The sequence below is a fragment of the Neopsephotus bourkii genome, unplaced genomic scaffold (genome assembly GCF_033783945.1).
Source record: "Neopsephotus bourkii isolate Nb327-2 ecotype Australia unplaced genomic scaffold, CSIRO-AGI_Nbou_v1 NB_593, whole genome shotgun sequence".
Lineage (NCBI taxonomy): Eukaryota > Metazoa > Chordata > Aves > Psittaciformes > Psittacidae > Neopsephotus > Neopsephotus bourkii.
In genome coordinates, this window is record NW_026901094.1 from 1,462,017 (window position 1) to 1,485,017 (window position 23,001).

Here is a 23,001-nt window from a genome sequence, read left to right on the forward strand (position 1 = left end):
CTCGCCGCAGCGTTCCGCTTCCTCCGACCTCCCACAGCAGGAATGCACTTTGTGAATTTGGCCCAGACGCAGCCTTCTAGCTAGAATCCCAGCCCATCTCCATCCTCCTGTCCTTCCACACCAGGCCTCGGCGCATCCCGCCATCCCTCCTGCGGCTGCAGCAACCACCAGCACCGCAGCCCCGGCTGACCCCGCCATGGTCACGTCCCAACTGCTGGAAAAGCATTTCCAAAAGGAACCAAAACTATATATATATATATATATATATGTATACATACATATATATGTCTATACATACACACACACACGTATATATATGTATATATGTCTACCTATATATACACATATAGGTTCAAAAGGCAAGCTGCCAAAGTAGAAAACATCGGCTCACCTGGTTTGTATTATGCGTGTTAAAGAAATGAGACTTTTAGCCCATGACATCTTCTTTAAAAATGAGTATTTAAGATCTTCAAAAATTGCTACAGTACAAAAAGTGGTTGTGTGTGTATATATATATATATTTTCTCTCTACACGTATCGCATGTATGTACGCGGATGGACCGGAATGGATGACCCCACCACAAGAGACGCCCCACTCGTCCTCCACAATGTTTTCCAGGCGTTAGCGACTCGGCTTCGGCTTCTCGCCAAGCCTTTGCATCGGTACATGGCACATAATGGTATTATTGGCACAGGTTCAGAGTCACGTCCACGTCCAGGCTCCAGGCGCTCGGCCCTTCCCTCAGTCCCCTGCCGGCTCCTCTTCCTCACGGCATCCTTTGCTCACGCATTTCCCTTCCTCTTCCCCACCAAACGCGCTCTTTGTCCGTCGCAGTTCCCTACAGGCATGTTCATTTGTATAAAAATAGATTTGGCCCATAGAACGCTGCTCTTTGAGTCTCCTACTGGTAAACAGAAATGGTAGGTACAGGTAACCCATTATTTTTGTATATTTTTTACAGGTTCACCAATGGAATCCTGTGAAGGACGAGAAGAAAAAGAAAGATTAAATCACGACAAGGGAATGGCACCACGACTTGCACTGCTGCTCTGGAGATCCCCTGGAGCCTTCCCCCTCCTCCCCACAGGGCTCAGGAGCACAAGCATCGATGGCACCCTTGGCGATGGGCATGGAAGAAGCAGGGTGTTGGTGACCAGACCCCAGTCTGTGGTGGGATTGGGACTGGGATCACTCCTTCAGCCTCAGCCCTTCCCAGCCCATTCTCAGCCATGTTCCTTGAGGCAGCCCTCAGATCAGGACACACGTGATGGGACGGGGATGCTTTCGATGAGCAGTGGAAGAGGTGGGTCTGAACACACACTCTTTCCTCAGGACCTCTTCCAAAGCATTATTTCCTTCTGATCCCCCTTGCATCCTGGGGTTGTTCATACTTGGGCTGAGAGCAGAGAATGCTCTGGCAGGTGAGAAGACAGTGATGAGCACTAACACAATTCCCTACAGTTAGATGCCCTAAAGAGATCAATACAGAACTGGTTAAGCATCAAACCCAGTGATCCTACAGAAGTCCTCTTAAGCTATTTATTTGCTGCCTTCCAAAAGCTCTTTCCCTACATAATCCTGAAACCTCCATGCAAAGGCAATTACTCCCCATCATCTGTGTGTGGCCGCTTGCTTCACATGCAATATGCCTTGGTGTGTAGTGTTACACACTGTAATGCATCCAAGTGTCTTCAGACCACTGCCCGTGTGTGGGCTTCATCCCCATCCAGTGCCCTCGGTCCACACAAGCTGGCTACCAGCCCTGGGAATGCTTTTTGTTCCAGGGCTCTTTCCTCAGCATTATTTTAAGGCAAGATGCCCAATATTCACCATCTCCAAGAACAAGCCTCCAGTCTTAATTAGCGAGACAGATTTGACTGAGTCCTTAATCTCCCACGCCGGGGCTGTGCTGGGACTGCTGTTATTCCTCCAAGACAAGCCTGGATTTTTATGATGACTCATTATCTGTTAATGTTAATACAAACCATTTGCTGTTGTTAGGCAGAACGGGGCCATCACAGCAGCTGCTCGCTGTGTTCAAAGTGTGGAATTACCACACAGCGCTGTGCATTTTATCCACCTTGTGCAATAGCTGGGGTCAGATCAATGTTACCGCAGCCAGGATGATTTTTCAGGTCCCGGATCGCCACTTCCCTAACAGCAATGCTGAACATTTACGTAGTCCTGGATGAATCCTATCTGATGCATGCATTGCGGGATGTACAATTTGCATTGTATCCCAAACAGCCTCTCTTTGTGCAAAGTAGGTCAGCACTTGATCAACCTTACAGATTTTTGTATAATCTCATTCCATGGGGTTTTTCAGTCAAAGAGAGTGGAATTAAGGACAAGAACAACACGAAATCTCGAACTTCATTTCAGAAAGCCCCAAAGACAGTATGAAATCAAACCAAAACTGCCTCCGTTTGCTGCAGTGCCCAGCCAAAGCCACTCGAGCCTCCAGCAAACTTCACCTTTTGGGTTGCAGAATGGCTGGTCCTGCCTCTGCCGCATCTCCTCTGTCATCTACTGTGACCAGGGCACAGGCAGTTTTGCTTCTTAAACCCCCATGCAGATAATCCCTGAGCTGCCTGGCACAAATGCTGTAAGTGACTGCTTTACTCCTCACCTAGACCAGCCCCGGGCCATACTGTGGCTGCATCTGCACACTGAGCTGCCAGTGCCTCAGCAGGGACCATGCCAGAGGCACAGGAACGCTCTCCATCACTCCTCTTGGCACCGGATGAATCTGACCCCAGGAAATAACTTCAACATCTGCTTGCCGTGTAACCAGATGAGCTTCACCGGGTTCCCTGACACGAGCTCAGTGCTGCCTGCAGCTCTCCAGGCTGGAGACGGTTCCATGGTGCTGTCCCTTACATCTGCTGCCTGCACCCGCGCAGCCTTACGCTGCCAGCAGCACCCTCAAATGCCAGGCTGCCATTCAGGTACAGCACAGTGCTGATGGGCTGCCAGCTGCAAAGTGCACATTAAACTCCAACCGGCCTCCCGGTGCTCATCGAGTCCAAATGTCCTCACACCCTCTCTGCCCTGCGTCCGTCTTGTGCCTCCAGCTCTGACTCTGCATGTTCAGAGGACTAATTTGCTTGTTAGACAGCTAGGAGCTGTGGAGGGCATCAATTAAACCTTGTAAAAGGCTTTGAGCCTTTCCATGGAGTGAGGTTGCTGGCACCGTGTCCAGCGCAGTGTCCAACCCCTCCCGGTGCGTGGCTGCGTGCCTGCAGAGTGAGCACTGCCCCATAGCTTTGGGGTGTCCCCCCTCATGCTGCCCACCATCCCCTGCACACACCAAGAGAAAGGGGCTGGGAAGAGAACGCTGCACACAACCCTTGCAGCCAGGATGGAGAGCACCCTTCCTCCTCTGCTGAGGGACAGGGGGTCAACACTAACTGCTGCCCTCAGGATGTGCTGCTGCTGCTGTTGGAAAAGCCAGCCAGGAAGACATCAATCCCTCCAGAAGAGGTGCAGCCCAAAGCACCAACCTCGCCACCAGCCTCTCTTCTAGAAATGAGAGCTGGAAAGCTATCCTCATCCCAGCATCCTCCTGCAGCATCCATCTGGTGACAGCACAAGGCCACCCTAACAACAGGGAGACAGTCTACCAGGGAGCTTAGCCCAGTGCCTTCTCCTCTGGGGAGGTTTTACCTCACACAGTGACATGTGCAACTTGGAATACCCCTTCTGCCTGTGGGATGTCCCAGCTGGCACACATGGAGTCATGCAAAACGCATCCTTCAACCGGATGCTGCTGGCAGAGCAAAGCCCCCTCAGGAGACACCGAGACCCTGGCAGGTCCTCAGCCTACCAAGCACATCATGATAGATGTAGGCAATGGTACAGCATGGAAAAAATACTTAGTGACCTCTTTCTGACTTCTAAAGGATTTGGATGACCCCATTCTGGGACGAGGGCAGTCTCTGCAGTACCTGTGCTGTGCTGATGCTCTCTCCATTACTCCCCACACACGGGAGGGATCTCTGGCAGTCGACCAGTTCTCACCATGATGTACCACTTATGCTTGTGTGTTCCCTAAACACCCCACTGCAAACACACACACGCCCATGTACACACGCAGAGAACAGCTTTTGGATTAATCTCAACATTAATGAAATGAAACATTAGCGTCCAGAGCTGGATAAATAATTGAAACCCTATTATGGAGCTAATGCTCCAGGAACAACTCGGATAGATTTTTCCAGAGCGCATCAATACGCGTTTTATGGATTCCATGAAAACGGGTCAATGAGAATTTCAAGGATTTAATAAGGCATGATGGGATGGCTTTGGGCTATTTAAGATCTGTGGAGATGGCCAGGGAGCAGTCTTTGGCACCGGGTTTCACAGGACCTCGGGCAGGAATTGCACAGGCTTCCCATAGCAGGCAAGAGCTCAGAGCTGCTCATCCTCCTTCCCTCTATTTCAGGCACAAGAGCTGCTGATGGCAGCTATGGACAAAGCCAGCAGCGGGCCGACGGGTGAGCTCTTGCTCTGTGCCTTGTGCTCCCTGCGCACACCTCACCTGGGCTGCCCAGACACCGCCAGCCCCCAGCACAGCCGAGACCATTAAGTTTTATTCCCTTCCATTCTAATCTAATTATATTTCTGGGTTCAATCGCTGAGTGTAATGTTAAGCAGGCTATTCTGAGCAAGCTGCAGTCAGGGAAGGCTGCAAGTTTCATTTACACTGAATATATGATTCATTACAGCAGGGATGTGGGACAGACCCATTAAATCACCTGAGTGCGCGGCTCAGGCGGGCACCGGTGCCCCTCAGTGAGCCCCACACAACAAACCCTAACTGCTCCTGCTGCCACCTTCAACAGCAATGCAAGGAGGGAAAAACGGCTCAAGGCAGCTCCAAACCAGGAAAGAATCCCCAACAGGGTACTGCTGAGAGCAGCACAACATCACACAACACAGCAGCACCCGAGGTGTGAGCCTGGCTGCTAGGGACTGCACACGTGGGCTTGCAGGATGCGCTTCCCGCAGGGCAAGGAAAGGCACAGGAGGAAGAGGATGATGAGAAGGAAGAGGAGGACCCCAGCACCCTCACATGGCAGTGTTTATGACAGCAAACATCATCACATGAGCTTCTGGGTACCAAGGGAGCGTGCATGCCAGCTGCATGACTCACGAACGAGATGGGCTGTCCATCATGCAACAAGAGGTTAATTACAGACCAGACCACTTCACAGCATGGAAATTACTATTGCTTGTCGAGGTGGGCTGGAACTACAGGATCAGGCTGAAGTTCAAGGCTGCCCCAGGGACCCATTACTCTTAAATCCACATCCATCTCAGTCCCTGCCTTTTAGCTCTGGCCTGACTGCAATTCACCTCTGTGGAAAAGCCGCTTTGGTACCCAGCACCCCATCCACAGCATCCTGTGGCCATCCCGAAAGAAGCAGGAGCAGGAGGATGGCACCAGGCAGGAGGAGAGGAACCGCACGTGGGCAGGGGACGAGAGGCACGGAGCAGGCAGGGGACAGGCGTGGGGGGAGCGCAGTACCTACCAGGAAACAGCCCGATGGCGTCTGCCCTGCCCCAGAAGTCAAACAGGTTTCGGCCAGTCAGCAGGAGATCTCAAACCATTTCTCAGACACAAAGGCCACGGGAATAAGATGCCGGTCAGAAGAAGAGGGTCTGCAGTGAGCACAAAAAGGGGCTTGCGGGTGCTGGTATGTAACACACCAGGAGCAAGCTGCGGTGGCCTGCAGCACAAATCAGCTGGTTTAGAGGGCACAAATAACCACCTCTCTACAGTAACGCTGGGAATGGGCTTATCGGCCTCGGAAACCAGCAAGGTGCAAAGCACAACCCCATGCACACACAGACACCGGTTAAAAAGCTGTTGGCTTCCAGGCTTCTCTCCTTCATGCAGGTTGACACCAGCTGCGGGTGGCACGTCCACCACGTCCAGCCAGGCTGCGCAGAGCACTGCATGCTCATTTCCTCCCTCAAAACCCTCCTCCTTTTTCCCCCTCTGCCTTTGATGGGAGACACGCATCTACAGCACGATAAAACCCCAGGAGCACCCAGTGAATGGGCCTGGGGAGCCAGGCCTGCTGAGCACCCCTCCTGACAGACATGGGGCATGCAGGGAAGGCTCGTGCTTTCACCCTGTGCCACCAGCTGCTCCCAAGGCCCCTCGTTAAAGCATCATTATTTCATGCCACACTAAGAGCTCATTTGGCTCCTCCATTAATCACCCTGCTCATTCCCAACCCAGCGGCTCCTGCGATGCCACTCAGCAGACAGCACGGATGCTGGACGATGGATCCAGCAGCATTTTGTGCTCTGTCGGGAACTGGAAAACGTGCGGTGCTCAACACTGTCAGGGCCTGCTGGTTGGACTTGATCATCTGAAAGGTCTTGCCCAGCCCAGTGATTCTAAGACTCTATTCTATGATGCTGTGATATCCTCAGGTGATGCTGAGGATGGAGCTGCCTATGTGGCCAGTGGAGACCTCATCCTGCCAATGAGGATGGATGCCACTGAGAACGTCCATCAATGAGCACCATGGTTCAGAGAGCCGGAGGAAGCCGGGAGAAGCCAGTGGGCATCTCCCCTTGGGAACCAGCACCGGCAGGGCTCTCCCACCCCTCCTTACCTGTTTCCATTGAAGGTTGTTTTATAGTCCCCGGGCGAGCGCAGCGCCTCCTCCGCGTAGACGGGCACGGGGGTGCGGACGCACTCGTGGGAGCACTGCAGCGTCTCGTTGTAGGCGGTGAAGATGTCGAGGGCGCTGGGCACGCGCGCGGGCGCGAAGTCCGTCAGGTTCTGGCAGCTCTCCTCCTGCTGGTCCAGCTTGCGCTGGTGGCTGTTGCGCCGCGGGCGCCCGCTCTGCGCGCAGCTGCGGGACACAAAGGGGGAATAAACTCACCTTATGGGCCCTTGGCTACACCTCACCCAGTGCTAGGTAAGGATTCCTTAGCTACACCTCACCCAGTGCTAGGTAAGGATTCCTTAGCTACACCTCCCTCAGTGCTAGGTAAGGATTCCTTAGCTACACCTCACCCAGTGCTAGGTAAGGATTCCTTAGCTACACCTCACCCAGTGCTAGGTAAGGATTCCTTAGCTACACCTCACCCAGTGCTAGGTAAGGATTCCTTAGCTACACCTCCCTCAGTGCTAGGTAAGGATTCCTTAGCTACACCTCACCCAGTGCTAGGTAAGGATTCCTTAGCTACACCTCACCCAGTGCTAGGTAAGGATTCCTTAGCTACACCTCCCTCAGTGCTAGGTAAGGATTCCTTAGCTACACCTCCCTCAGTGCTAGGTAAGGATTCCTTAGCTACACCTCACCCAGTGCTAGGTAAGGATTCCTTAGCTACACCTCCCTCAGTGCTAGGTAAGGATTCCTTAGCTACACCTCACCCAGTGCTAGGTAAGGATTCCTTAGCTACACCTCACCCAGTGCTAGGTAAGGATTCCTTAGCTACACCTCACCCAGTGCTAGGTAAGGATTCCTTAGCTACACCTCCCTCAGTGCTAGGTAAGGATTCCTTAGCTACACCTCACCCAGTGCTAGGTAAGGATTCCTTAGCTACACCTCACCCAGTGCTAGGTAAGGATTCCTTAGCTACACCTCACCCGTGCTAGGTAAGGATTCCTTAGCTACACCTCCCTCAGTGCTAGGTAAGGATTCCTTAGCTACACCTCACCCAGTGTGGGTTCCAGTGCTAGGTAAGGATTCCTTAGCTACACCTCCCTCAGTGCTAGGTAAGGATTCCTTAGCTACACCTCAGCCAGTGCTAGGTAAGGATTCCTTAGCTACACCTCCCTCAGTGCTAGGTAAGGATTCCTTAGCTACACCTCACCCAGTGCTAGGTAAGGATTCCTTAGCTACACCTAGCCCAGTGCTAGGTAAGGATTCCTTAGCTACACCTCCCTCAGTGCTAGGTAAGGATTCCTTAGCTACACCTCACCCAGTGCTAGGTAAGGATTCCTTAGCTACACCTCCCTCAGTGCTAGGTAAGGATTCCTTAGCTACACCTCACCCAGTGCTGTAAGGTTCCTTAGCTACACCTCGTGCTAGGTAAGGATTCCTTAGCTACACCTCCGTGCTAGGTAAGGATTCCTTAGCTACACCTCACCCAGTGCTAGGTAAGGATTCCTTAGCTACACCTCCCTCAGTGCTAGGTAAGGATTCCTTAGCTACACCTCACCCAGTGCTAGGTAAGGATTCCTTAGCTACACCTCACCCAGTGCTAGGTAAGGATTCCTTAGCTACACCTCCCTCAGTGCTAGGTAAGGATTTGGGTGTTCTGGGAAGATCAGCCACCATCAGGCAGTCAATTAGCTCGGCTTGGTTTTAAGGATCACATTTAAATTTTAGATGCGGGCTTTTTAGCATCAGAGGAATGACTTAAGCACTCATTCCTTTATACCTGCAGGAAATGAAAGCCTTCTTTTAAGTGAGAAGATGCAGGGGAGAACAACGAAGTGAAATGCTTGCCGTTTGGGAGGCACATGAAGGTTTTAACTTATGGGGACAAATAAGCTCAGAGCCCAGCCTGGCACAGCAGACGTGCTCCCTGTCAGCACAGGGATGACTGCCTCCCGCTAACTCCCCTAGGATCACCGCTCCCGGTTCAGTACATAGGGAGCAAGGAGAGCACCAGGCAGCAGGAACCCGCCTCGATCAGGCTGGTCCTGTTTAAGGGGCTGGATGCTGATTTAATTAAGATGTCACTTCTTCCCTGAGCGGGACTGACAGCGCCTATCGCAATGCTGGAGTTTGGGAAGGTCGCAGCTCCGGGGGCAGCGGCAGCAGCAGTGGGACACATCTTGCCCTGCACTGCCTGATGCAACCCAAAGAGACAGCCCCTGAAATAACCACCAGCTCCCCCAGCACGTTGCAGCAGTAACAAGGAGGACACCGGTGTGGCACAGCCATCACTCACCTCCCACCCAAGGGGACCAGTACCGGCCAGCCCTTGCCTGTACCAGCAGCACCGGAGGCAGCCCAATATGTGCCCTGAAACACCAAAGCTGTTTGGCAAATGCTAGAGCTGAGCAAACTCATGGGGTGCTGCTTTCTACCTGGGACACGCAGACCATGGGGTTCCCTGTCTGTGGTGTTCCCTGCTCCTTTCCCCATCCCACCCATGGTAAACGATTTCTGTTCCTCACTGATTGCCGTATTTATTTGTTTGCCCTTTTTAGCTCCAGCATGAGGTTACTGGAGCTGTTCTGCTAAGCTGTGGTCAGCCGGATCAATGATGCCTACGGCTTACGACTGCTATTAGAGAAAACCCTCTGACAAAGTATTTCCCCTGTTCCTTCACTGGAATATTACTTCCAGTGAGGAAGTTTTGTCAAGTGAACCCATCTGAGACACAGAAAGGAGCATTCCCAGCTGCACTCCTGACGTGTCCCCATGGGCTTGCTCCCAGCAAAGCAAGTAACCCCGCGCTGCGGCCGGCTGCAGTGCTGCACTCCAGCTCTGCCCAGATTAAGATGCCTCCATAGCCCTGCAAATCGGTTTTCCTCTAATCCCGGGGAATGAGCAGGCTTCTTCCTCCAGCCGCTTCTCTAATTCCCTCCTGGGTGCAGGAATCGATTTGCTGCAGTGCCCATGGAGAGCTCGGGTGGGCGGCAGGAGATGATGGAGGAGAGAACCCACCACAGCAGCTCTCCCACCGGCCCAGGGCTGCATCCGAATCCCTCCACTGGCAGCACTGACCTCAAAGTAGGCCAGTTTCCCTGGGAAAATAGGTAAAGCCACGAGTGCCTGAAGCGAAGCTCTAACCTATTTTGCCATACGCCCAGCCACGCTGAGAGAATAAACGGGAGCAAATGAAGCTGGAGAAGCACAGGAGCGCTCCAGGGGATGGGGCACACTTCAATCCGGCGGCATCCAAGGGGCTCGGAAGGTGCCCTTCCATCCCTGGAGTCGCAGGGAAGGTCGGGAAACTCAGCTGCTTGGCTGAGCCAGGCTGGGGATTTAAGGAGCAGCAGCAAAGCTGCTTAAGCAAGGCTGCTGAGGAGATGCCACCAGGCACGGGGCAGGTCCTGGCACCCTGAGGGAGCTCTTGATGTGGCCAAATGCATGACTTTGACCTCCCCATGTGGCATCACGTGGCAGCGACTCAAGCCTGGAGCAGCGCTGTGCATGTGCCCCAAGTGGAACTCACTGACCCCAAAGCACAGCAAGCCCGAGGGCTTCAGCCCCCCTTGGAGATCCCACTATAAAACCCCATTTTCTCCTGTAAAGCCTTTCCAAAGCCATCCCAGTGGATGCTGCAGGCGTTAGCACCCACTGCTGTTAATGAAGAGGATTCCCCCATCCCCAGCCCGTCCCATCCCCACGCCATCCTCCCCAGCCCAACAGACCCAGGAGGGACCTTACCAGTTTTTTAAGACAAGAGTTGTTATCAGAGCGGCTATGACCATGATGAGGGACACGGTGATAGTGATTATCTGATGAACCGCCAGACCTGCGGAGAGAGGAAACGAGAGGGAATGGGAATGGGAGCCAAGGGGATCCCAGGAAGGATGAGCAAAGCCCCCGGTGCCTCCCAGCCCCGGCAGACGCGATCCTCTCCCTGCTTACAGAGAAGAATCTTTAAGCCCAGCTTCTCATTTCCTATCCTCTCAAGTATGTTCCTTGTCAGCCCGAATTAGGCACGAAGAACGGAAGAGATGTGAAGCCGTATCCCCTCCGGGACAGAAAGGGAAACTTGAGCGCAGCCTTGCAGTGGGTGCAGGATTAACCAGAGCTAATAATTACTGCACTAACTGCTGCTCACTTAGAAGGTCGGACGGGCTCATTTTCTCCTAATTCACCTTAAACAGGGTATAATTTTGGCTCGTGTATCAGTCCTAATGAGCAGTTTGGAAACAAAAGCATCTCGATGTACAGTATGTTTGTGATTTTGTGCTGCTTTACAGTTGCAATTTCGTAATGAAATGATTTTCCTGGCTGCGGCCCAAGGATGTGCTATTTTTCACAAACAGATGTTGCAGCTCCTGATGGATGGTATTTTTAATAAGTAAGTACGTGTTGGCATGGCAGGAAAAGAAGCAGCTTTTTATATCTGTAGTTTCATCCATACATACGTATACATGGACCTGTGCGATGCATGCGCAGCACTCCCAGCTATTTCGGGTGTGCATGGCTGCTTCTCCCTATGGAAGCATGCACAGGCTTCCAACCGCTGCCCATGGGTGAGGATGAGGGTGGGGCTTGGAGCAACCTGCTCTAGTGGAAGCTGTCCCTGCCCATGGCACGGGTTGGAGCTGGATCCAGTTCCCTTCAGCCCAGTCTATGATCCCATGAGGTGGGCAGATGCTGCCCACCCGGCTGCTCTATGTACACCCATCCCTTCCTGGCAGCAGCAACAGTGGGTGGAAAACCCTCCCGAGAGAGGCACACCGGGGACAGCATGTGCCCCCTCCATAGCCCTCAGCGCCACTCTCTGCAGGGACTTTGCACAGAGCATCCCTATGCTCCCATGGGAATGCTGCCCAGTGCCCTCCCACACTCCCAAGCAGTGGATTTGGGGCCATGCTGCGGCTCCCTGGCTTCCAGCACCATGTACCCCACTCAAGGCAGGCTCGCAGGAGGCTGAGCAGCCCAAGCCCCAACTAGGCCAGGTTCATCATAGGATGATGGGATTTTAAGGCTGGGATCACGCCTGCTGCTCCACTGCTGCTCTCGCAGGGCACAAGTTTTCACTCCCTGGGAATTCATTACAGCATCTCACCCAGCTCTGCTCATCCTGTGCCCCGGGGGGTCGGGTCCCTGCCTGCTCCCACGCTGCCAACAACACTCATCAAGGGAGAAATGCTGCTTGTAACTCAACCGCTCCAGAATGCGAGCCTTGACAGTTTAATACAACAAAACCAAGGTCACCTCTGGGGAGCGTGTCCAAAAACCATGGCCAGCACTCAGGAAGCCCTCGCCGGCAGGGAATGCCACATTACCAGGTACAGGAGCGATGGCCCGGAACCCGCCTGGTGACCACAATGCTCTGGTGTCCGGCAGACCAAGAGTACTCACCTCCAGAACTAAAGCAGAAGGGGCCCTGAAATGTAGTGCCTGTAGTGCTTATTCCACTTTCCCAGTGGATACACGATGGAGATCTGGGATAAGAGCTGGAAAAGAGAGCAGGGATCTGGCTGGGTTTAAGGCCAGGATGCTGTCCAGAGTGGGATGCGATGGACATCACCAGCAAAGGGGTTTTCTAGAGGCAGGATGAAGGAGTAACAACTTCCTGAAGGCAAACGTTTCTGAAATACTGGCTTTTGGGTCCTGGCACAGTCCCAGTGCCAAGACAGCAGAAGGCAAGAGCCCAAAACACAGGAGACGCAGGATGCTGCAGCCCCCATGTATTTGGGGGTTCTTGTTCTGCTCCCCAGGGCTTCCAGCCACACATTCCCTCCATGGGGAGCCATGAGATGGACAGACGGACGGCTGCTCACCTGCACCCTAGCCCAGCCGAGCACAGAGGGACAGGAACAGGCCAAGGTTGTTTTTCTCCTCAACTTAAGCACCTATTTTGCAAATGACCCATTTCCTCCATTTCCTCCCCATCACACTTCAATTGGCTCAACCACCAAGGCTGTCAGGACACAGAGTGGGTCAGGATGTGACTGCGAGGACTGGGGGCCTGGTGGCAGAGGACAGTGGAGGACCCAGCACCCCTGCACCAGCTCCATCAGGTCCCAACACTGGGAAGCAGGCACTGGGCTGCCTCAGCTTCCCCACAATTGCCTGGAAAGCCAGAGCTGAGTTTGCTGCTCTGCCTCTGGCTTCCACTTCCCAAGGGAATTCACAGGGATAACGCCTTCTCCTGAAGGCGAGGCATGGAGAAGACTTCTGACCCTGTACCTTGGGAACGTGGAGGATGGATGCGAGAGGAGCCGTGTCCCGATGGAGCCGAGGAGCGCAGCCAGCAGCTCCCAGCCCGCGCCACGTGTGCCGGGTCAGGAGTGACGCCCACCCCGGCGCCGGCGCATCCTTTGCGGCAATCTTGGAGCAGGTCCCAGTGGGACACCGCCGACAAAGAGGGAGGGAAAGGCTCTAAAAATACACCAAACCCAGCCCAGCGCCCGATTCCTCTGAGCACAGGAGCGGCGTCGGGATGAGACCTGCAAAGACAGGAGCAGAGGCAGAGACGGCGAGGACGCAGGAGAAGCGAAGGATGCAATTAATCCCTGCACTTACATCATGGGGAAGGCGCAGGCAGAACAGATTGCAGGTGGCTGAGCGCCGGGAAGGATGGCAGCTCTCTGGAGCAGGACACATGGGTTTAAAGAAGGGCTGGATAATTTTAGACTCCATCACATACATAAGTTGCCATATGTACCAGCATGGAAGAAAGTTCCTTCACATCGCATATTAATTCTGCACCAGAGCCCAGGGATTTCAAGGGGACAGGAGATCACTTTCCCAACAGCATTAACCATGGCAATGATGGAAACAGGGAAAGGGACCTGATGGATGGTTTCTAGCAATCCCTACAGCAATGCCCACTGCAATAAAGGCTAGCAGGTCTTTATTCTTACTTTGCAAATATATCAAATCCTTTCCTCGATATCTCAAATCCTTTCCTCTAGGCCTTCGCAGGAATGTACAGAACTGCACAGAGCAAAATCCAACAGAAACACCCCATCTGCAAGAGATGGTGTTCATGGATGGGACATCCATGGGAGAAGGGAACACCCCATCTGGGACACCACCCGCAGGGAGAAGGCGAGAGGAAAGAGAGATGGTTCCAAAGACCACTGCATTATTTTAAACACAGCCCTAGGAGCCCAATCTGTCTGGAGGAAAGGGACCTGGAGGAAAAAAATCAATAGCTCATAAAGGAAAATTACCCTCCTCCACCAGTGTGGAAAGCCTTCTGGCACACGTGTAGCTCACAGTGAGAGCCTGTGCTCCAGGCACATAGGGCGAGCTGCAGGGAAGAACATGGAAGCAGGAATTCCGGTGGCTTGGTTTTGTTTGCTCATCTCTGTAGCAAACACTGCACATGGCAAAGCTTGGATCCCAGTGAGCTACAGACACGGTGCTCCCTTAATTACACCTTAATAAGCGGTGAAGAAAGGAGCTGCCAGCAGGACCAGGGCTGGCACTGGGAATGGCATCGGTGAGTGGCCGCCCCGTTCAGCACCGGCTGCCAGCACCACATCCCTGCACAGGGACCACGAGCGGCTCCCTCTCACCAGGCTTTTACCAGGCAATTTGACGCAGTGACCATTTAACAGGAGGGTAATTACAGGAGAAGTATTTAATGGAACTGAAAGTGTGTCCAAACCCCTGCGCTTCTGCTGGTGCAGCAGAAATTCACGTGTCGCCTGCCAGAGGGAAAGCTCTTCAAAGGCGCTCTTTGAACCCTCGCAAACACTCAAAGAAGGCTGGGTTTTTCCATTGCTGCACTGTCCGAGCCAGCTCTGCTCTCAATGGGGACTTCAGGTCCCATCCTGCAGCGAGAAACCCAAGCTCAGCTCCCCGAGGGCAGCAGCTCTGCGGTAACCTGCAGAGCACAGCCCCAGCATCCCAGGAAAAACCCCATCTCCTCAAAGCAAGCAAGCGCCGGGGCTTGGTTCTCTGGGTTATTTTAAAGACCAGCTATTTGCCAGCGAGATGAAAGCGCTCGGGTTTGGCCTTTCCGGCCACCTTTGGAAACGGCTCCCGGACAGCTCGGCATCAACGGAATTAATTCCATGAGAAAATCCATTCGAGGCTAATGTCTTGCTGCTGCAGAAGTGTGCAACGGCAGCGAACAGGAGATATAAGCTCTTAATTAAAAACAAAGAGAACCTCTATCCCCCAAGGCCTTTATTTCAACAGCCCTGCTTAGGGAGCCCGTATTTTCCATTTTCCCAATAAAAACAGCTACGAGCCGCAACTCTTTGAAGACCCTCGTCAAGGCCTCGGAGCTGCATAACATTAAGAGAGGGAAAAACAGCTCTGCTTTATTCTGGAGAGTGTAATCTGAGTTACCTTCAGTGCAGAAAACAACAGGCACTCCAAATACCTGCTGCACCTTCCTGCACACGCGCCATGTGGATGCCTTCCTTGCTCCTTCCTCTGCCTCAGTATTCTCACAACTCCCAGTCTGAATCAAAATGCCAAAAGAAGGGAAATCTCCCAAACAGAAACCAGGGCTGGGTCTGCCAGCATGCACTGGGGACCAAGGGGGGGGCTGTATGGCATCGCAGGACTGATGGAGAGGGAAGTGGTGATGGCAGCAGGATTTACACCTCTCCCTCAGCAAAGCATCACACTAAACTGGGGAGAGACCATTGCAAATGGGCTCCCAGCAAAGAGCATCAAAAAGGGACTGGCTCTCAGGAGTGGCTGAAGATCTTATAGAGAGGAAAATAATGAAAATACAGACAGAACTGGTGCCATGGCAATTGTTCCTGGCCAAAATACCCCCCTAAGTCACTTCCATGGTGAGCATCACAGCCCACACAGAAGCCAACAACCGACGCCGGAGCCAACACCTCAGCCCAGTCCCACCGCATCTCCCAGCATGATGGCTGGTCAGTACCTGCTGCCTGCAAGAGCCAGTTAAGGACTTACATAGTCACAGACTAGTCTGGGTTGGAAGGGACCTTAAAGCTCATTCAGTTCCAACCCCTGTCATGGGCAGGGACACCTCCCACTGGAGCAGCTTGCTCCAAGCCCTGTCCAACATCGCCTTGGACACTGCCAGGGATTCCTCTTGGGGGATTCAGCAACAGTCCATGGTGCTGGGGCTGGCTCCCTGCTGGCATCCCAGCAGGCAAAATATGGCTGGAAGAGCCAAGTGATCCCAGCATGGGGAACAGCCAGGCTGCTGGGCTCCATGGAGCCTCCCCAGTCTGCAGTAGCTGAGCATCGGGTACCACATCTCCAGGCAGAAGTGGGCAATGCCAGTGCAGTGAGTGACCACTGGTCAATGAGGCACGTGAGCCTGGCAACCGGCCACCAGCCTGCTCTGGGCATTGTCCCCAGCTGCCTTCGGACACAGGGACATCAGTACCAGTGGCTGCCAAAGGGGCTCTCTCCAAAGTGGGGTCTTCTCATGGGGCTCAGCATCCCATCCTTATCCCTCCCATGGCACCAGGACAACTCTTCCCGAGCATCGCAGAGAGGCTGGGAAAAACCAACTGGACTCGAGAGGCTTTACAGCTTCCCAGCCATCAGAAACTGCATGTGATCCCTGAAAGCTTCATCCAGCTGATAAAGCTGCCTTCGGACAGAAAAATTCAATCAAGAGCGTTTTGTGGCAGTCCTGCTGCAAGCGCAGCCACAAAGGGCCTTTCCCAGGGGGGATCAGTCAAACCCTACTGCTGTTTAACAGCTTGGAAGGAAAATAATTACAAACACCTATGAAAACACCACGGTTAAACAGAGGGGAGGGGACACTGCAGGAGTCCTGGAGTACCCCGCTCTGGTACAAAGCCTGGAGCTGCCTGACCAACAGAACCTCCTTGGCTTCCCTCCTCTTGCCTTTGGAGCAGCATTTGGGCTGGCAAAGCCCCTTAGTTTTCCCCCCAGTAAAACAGGATGCTCAGCTCTGAGACCCAGCTCAGTGAGCTGAAGTGAAATACAGCTCTTTAGCAAAAAAAAACCCCACCATGGTTCCTGGAAACCTCCTGGTATTTGGGGTTGGGACTGATAAAAGGAGAATATCCTCCTCCTGCTGCTGCTGCGGAGAAATATTCTTGCCAAGAATGAAGATCCTGGAGGCTTAAGCTAAAGACACTGGGACTTATCTGCTCAGGTGCTACAGCAAATATCACCGAGCAATAAATACTTGCGAGAGCAGCAGAGGAAAGCTCCTGGCTCATTCAGGCACACGTGGGAGAGGGCACACACGCACGACAGCATCTGCTAATCCCAGAGGAGACAGTGCCTTCTCCCTTGCCAGAGAGAGCTCAGCTCACGGATGCGTTCCTTTCCTGCTTCAGCCATCATCCTCATCCTTCAGCCTTACAAAGGATCCTTTGGGAACCCCCGGCGAGGGCGACCGGTGGGTGCTGCTGCAGGGGGTACCAGCCAGCCCCTCACCTCCCGTCCGGCCCCCGGCTCCCCATGCCTCTGCACGGCGGATCAAAGAGGCGGCTCCGTCCCGACCGCCCAGGGTCTTCTTTTAAACACATTTTATCTTTAATTAATTCCTTTGAAGCCTTTTGCATCCAGTATCTGCTCGCATCCCGCGCCCCCTCTCCCGCACCCTCTTTCTGGAGGCAGGGTCGTCCCCCAGCAGGGAAGCTAATGTCTCTTTAGGATTATTTATTCCCGATAGGCTCCCAGACAGCGGAGGGGAAGGATGTGCCCAGAAGATGCTCTGGGGCCCACAGCAGCACCCACACAGCCTCTTGCCCCCATCCGGAGCACCTTCACCTATTAAACCCTCACCTCTGCCCCTTCCCGAGCAGAGCACGGTGCCAAACTCATTGCGTACCAAGCAATCAAATCGCCATTAAGAGCAGCAGACGGCACATAAAGTCTTCTGCCTTATAAAGCACTTTAAAGGTTTAATTAAAGACGGCTTTATTCTAATAATACTGAGAGGAAAGCCTCGGACAGCCCAGCCAGCACAATCCCTGCCTTCTCTGATTCATTCTTCTCTCCTTGTTTGCAGCCCACGGTACCGGAGGATGCTCAGCCTTGGTGGAGGAGCTGAGCCCGCATGGGGAGCATCCACCCCAGTAAAGCTCCCCACGGCCCTTCCCTCTCACTGCATGCTGGCATGTTAATTATTCCTCTCCTTCTACGCTCCAGCCTAAACCGACTCTGACAGCCCCCGAGAAAGGAAGCACGTTTCTGAAAGCATAAGCACAAACCACGCCTGGGTGAACATATTGCATCCCCATCTGACTGCCACCGCACGCTGCCAGGCGCCGGGCAGGCGGAGGTGGCACCGGGACAAAGGCACCTGAGCACTGGGTGACCCAGAGCATCCCCAGCAGCACCCACTGCACGGAGCAGCGATACCAAAGTGCATGGATCCGCTCGCCTCCTCCTCTCCTCCCTACCTGCAGTGTTTTCTACTCCGTGGGATTTTTTCTAAGCTTGTTTTTCGCTGCTCATGACTCACAGACACATTGTTTTTGGCTTTTTTGCTGCCTTCTTCAGCGAGGAGGAGTGGGGTGAGAGGAAGATCTAAGTGAGCAGGATTGCTTTCGCTGCTTGTCTAAGTGAGCACTGCTGCCTTCGTGATGCACTCCCACCCTGCAGACCCCCACGGCCTCCCATGCATCACCAGGTCTCCCCTCCAGCACCACCAGCAGCAAATCCCTTTCTGGCAATGTGTGCAGGGAAGCGAGGGGATGGCGGTGAAGCACTGCCTTCGTCAGCATGATGGCAGCACCCAATCCAATGGGAATGGGTGCTGCTGGGGATTGCAGGGTCCCCAGTTCCCTTGGGTGCCACAAAGAAGTAGGACCAGCCCGACCCGAGGGGAAGCCAAAGGACCACAAGCACTGAGCTCAGAATCCTTCCCTCCTTACCTCCCTCTGCCCGCACCGCGCGCTCCCATCGCGATGTGCAGCACTTTACAGGATGAGGGCTGGCAGTGCTCGCTGAGGCAAATCAGAAGTACAGGCAAGTTACCTAATCCTAATTTGTAGCCATATGTTTTTCCCAGCAGAGAACAAACACTTCCAGCTGCTGAAGCTTACACAACGGAGAGGAGCCCGGCCTGAAAAATGCATGGGCGCATCGCCAGCAACACCGGCATCGGTGCGGCCGGGCTTCCAGGCACCGGAATGCTCATCCCAAAGCACAGTGACAGCTCGGTGTTCCCCACGGCAGCAATCCTGGGTGCTCAGCCCCAGCCATGGATGGAGAAGCAGATCTGGAGCTCTGGCTCTTTCCAACTGAGGGTGGCCAGGCTGAGATCAAAGAGGTCCTTCAGCCCCGGGAAGGAGTTTATCGCATTCACCACTCGGCGCAAAGAAGTTAATTAGCAAAAACTGCGGCCCTGGAAAGAGGCCCTAATGAGAGCTAAGAGCTGGCAGATTAAAGCAGCCGGTCCCCTGGGAGGCTGCCGGGGCTGCGGCTCCCTGCCGACACCAACACCGGCAGCACCGGCTCATCCTCACCTAAACCCAGCAGCCAACTCCAATCACTGCACACCAGCACATGCTGGGAGCCAACCTGCCACGTGTTGCTGCCACAACAAGGCCCCTGGACCCCATGCACCCAACCGGGCAATGCCACCAAGGCACCGACCATGGCAGGTTTGGTGCCTCCATAGCAACATCCTCAGTGCCCCTCGGTGGGCAGATGAGGCTGAAGATCTCATCACCAGCGCTTGTCACCGGTACTCCCTCGCTAATCTGTCCAGCCAATTCCACTCTTCTATCCAAAAGGTGTGTAGGTTGGGAGATTTTCGGCACTATAAATACCTCCCTTAAGTCAGCAACAACATCACGGATGCCTCCTCTCTTTCTGCCAAGCAGGCTGGGCTAGATAAACTAATTGGGATTAAGATTAGGCCATAAAACTCTTCTTTGATTCAACCAGAAAATCACTGTGGGCTAAAAGCAGTCGCTGCACAGCGAGCGCGTTCTGTAAACTCCACAGTGATACCCCACGGTTTAATACCAGCAATAACAAATATAATTTGAAATAAATGGGAAGGAGCTTCCCCATCCATGTCCACGCTGCAGACAGCGCTGGGGGGATGCACCGCTGTGCCGAGCGCCGCTGAACGCGATTACGGGCGATGGGGCCAGATACCGCGAATGGGAAACACAAGGAACTGCTGGAAAACGCCTCGGATAACAGCCATGGAGCAGAGCAGCTGCCTGCCCTCTGGGCACCCTTAGCTAGCATCACACACCTCTTCCACATGAGCCTCACCGCGGGGATCCCCAAAACATCCCAGTCTCTCCCCCGCCCCGGCAGACCCTACCTGTGCTGTCTCCCAGCCCGCGGGGCGGGCGAGCATCCTTGCCACCGCTGCTGTGGCCAGCGGCCGGCTCGGCGGTGCTGGTGCGGCCGGGGCTGCTGCGGGGCACGTCCCCACCAGGCGCAGGAGCCGGGGTGCTGGGGGGCACGTGGGGCGGCGTGGCGGCGGTGGCAGCAGCGGTGGTGGTGGTGGTGGCGGTGGTGGTGGCAGCGGTGGTGGTGGTGGCGGCGGCAGTGGTGAAGGAGCCGGGCAGGGTGCTGCTCTCCAGGGAGTCCTCCTCGCCCGTGGGGCCCCACACGATGACCTCGGGCAGCGCCGTGGGGCGCCCGTCCCGTGGGGAGAAGCCGCGGCCGCGCAGATGCCGCCGGCCCCTCCGGGAGCGTGGCCGGCGCGGGGGGTGCCCGGGGGGCAGCGGGGTGGCGGGGGGGGGCCGGCGGGAGCGGGGTCTCTGTGGCGGGGTCGGGGGCGCGCAGCTCCAGGGGGGTCCCGGGTGCCGCAGCTCCTCTGTGCTCCCTGTGTCCCACAGCGAGGCACGGGACAGTCTGTGCCGCAGCGCCGGGCGCGGGGACAGCCTCCCGCCCGCACCGCTGGCTGGGGGCTGGCAGCTGGCGAGGTCCATGGCTAGGTGGAACATGGCTATTAAAATCCAAGCATGGCTTCCGAGCGGGCAACCTGACCTGTGGAGAGACAGTGACCCTGTTAGAAAGGCAGAGGAGCAACCCAGTGATCCACCCCGGCATGGGCCACCCGACACAGCCCCCAAAGCCATGCCATCCTCCTCCCTCCTGAACCAGCATCACCAGGCATCCTGCCACCGCAAAACCCACCACCATGAGCAAGGACCCCCATCGAGCCCGTGACTTCGCTGCTCTTCGGTCACTCTGTGATGTGAGGATGGGCTGTGCCATAAGACACAGCCAGCGCCTGCATTGCCCAAACCCAGCTCTTTCAGATGAACTCCCTAAAGCAGATGGCACAAACAGAGCCAGCATCATGAGCCACACTCCAGGGTCTCTACACTGCAGGAGTCTTGGGGTTCCCTGCTCCCCAGCTCTCCAAGCCAAGGTACAAGCCCACAGTGAGCACTGGTATCAACCCCTCCATGAGCCGAAGCAGAAGATACCTGGACTCCTGCATTTGCACATGGAACCCATCTCCCACCACGGCGGTCACCCACGCAGCAGCAGGAGCATCCCCCTGCTCCGAATGTGACCCAGTTTCCTCAGCACAGCCCCTGACCTAGCAGGGAAGGACGAGCAGCCCCATCCTCCCCTCCTCAGGGGCTCTGCACCTCCCAAGGCTCTGCTCCACTCACGCCCCCTCCTAAGATGCTCCCCCATGTGAAGCACGGTGTTTCATGGCAAGAAAATGCCACGTACGCATATTCCTCTTGTTCTCTTTTCCTTTCTTTCTCCCCCAGCAGAAAACATCATTAGGCCAAAGCCCAGAAATCTTTACTCCATTTTATTCAGCTTTTACACAAGAAGGACTTTTGTCGAACTCAGCAGGAGTTAATGAGAGCTTTACATGGCTAAATAGACTAATCCTCCGCAGCGCTGCGCCCCGCACAGCCCTTGGTAGCACAACAAAACGTGCATCTGCTTGACACAGGCATTTGTGCACTCCCTTCCGTGCATGAGCAAATGGAGCTAAAGGAGCTGACCTGGATACTCCCAGGCCCAGCCTTTTCCTGCTCAAAGGAGCTCCTGGCTTTTTTGTCCCTAATTGGGTGTTTTTTCAAAGCGTAACAGCATTTATTTTGGGGAGGAGTAAGGTGACGCAGGGGAAGAGCGCAGAAGGAGAAAGGGAAGAGCCAGAAACAGATAACAGAAACCAAAATAGTTCAGGCTGGGGGAGGAAGGGTTTCGAAGCTTCAAAAAAGCCAAACCACCCAAGAGATGATGGTGATGGCACGATTTGATGAACAGCAGTTGAACAAGGCACAGGAAGATGCACCCAACCCAAACCTGGTGCTCGCTAAATCCCAGCTACCACATGGAAGCTTCCAAAAGCCAAACTGATGGTACTCAGGAGGGGCAGCTCACAGGGAAAACTCTCTTTCCCCCCCTCTTCCCATTCCCTCCTGCCTGCTTGTGACATTCTCAACCTGCAGCAACAGCAGCCCTGAGCCCATGGGGGTTTGGTCCTCCCCGCGCATCCCTGTGCTGCTCCCTGCAGCTTCAGAAGGACACGTGGGAAAGCGCAACGTACAACACCCAGCCTCACACATGGGTGTCCCTCACTCCTGGCATCCCCCCCAGGCCAGAGCCTCTGCTGATGGTGGGCACCCACAGCTCAGGGCGGGCAGCACCCCATCCCGCCCCAAGGATGGTGAGGGTTACCCTCAAGGGATGCTGGCCAGGCGGCTGTCACCCAAGGAGCATCCTCCTGGCCACCCCATCAGCAGGCACAGCTCCAGAGAGCGGCTTTTGGGACGGGAGCAGCGAGCCCAATTACCTCAGAGGAATTCTGCGTGGCATGCGATCTTCTGAGGGCTTTGCAACAACAGATAAGAGCAAGTGTCCTTCAGAATAAATAGCAGCGTGTAGGAGTTGCCGTTGTCTAGGCAACGCAGCGCGATGTGCTCGGCGCGGCGGCGGAGGGATGCGGCAGTGCCAGCGGCAGGACCACCCGGACCTCACCCCAACACCCCTCCTGCTGCCCTGGTCCCCAGCAAAAGGGGTGGCAAGAGACACATCCCCAAAGGCAGCCCAGAGAGTGGGGCTTGAGGATGCACCAGGCAGGGCCATGATCACACTGCTTACTAAATCCTATGGAAATCAGGATTTTGGCTCTTCATGAACACAAACACAACCGTTTCTCCATCACTAAGAGAGATGGGGAGCATGAGCAACCTTCATGTTATTCCTTTTTCCACCTTGGAGGTGAATGGGAGTGGTATCCCAGAACACTTCTCAAAGTCAAAGAAAAATTCAACAAAACTCTGAAATTGGATTAAAGAAGAAATGAGCAGTGAGGTACTTGAGAAGGTGAAATCCCTGCTTTGCCCTCCGCACCCAAAGCCTTCTCTCCCAAGAACCAGAGATCCGCTCCCGCAGCGTGATGGATGGAGGCAGCTGTGTTCTCACGCCATAAGGGAAACACCTACAAAT

General features: G+C 54.5%; 1 protein-coding gene across 1 annotated transcript in view; it reads right to left on the reverse strand.

The window, feature by feature from the left end:
* Nucleotides 1-440: 440 nt before the first annotated feature.
* The window catches only part of AJAP1 (adherens junctions associated protein 1), a 34,513-nt gene continuing 11,952 nt past the window's right edge, over nt 441-23,001 (reverse strand). The window contains exons 2-6 of the mRNA XM_061351629.1: nt 19,892-20,565; nt 10,378-10,465; nt 6,634-6,876; nt 5,536-5,665; nt 441-978 (exon numbers count right to left, since the gene is read on the reverse strand). Of these exons, the coding sequence (XP_061207613.1) occupies nt 5,593-5,665; nt 6,634-6,876; nt 10,378-10,465; nt 19,892-20,565 (1,078 nt within the window). The 3' untranslated portion in view covers nt 441-978; nt 5,536-5,592. The remainder of the gene's footprint in view (nt 979-5,535; nt 5,666-6,633; nt 6,877-10,377; nt 10,466-19,891; nt 20,566-23,001) is intronic.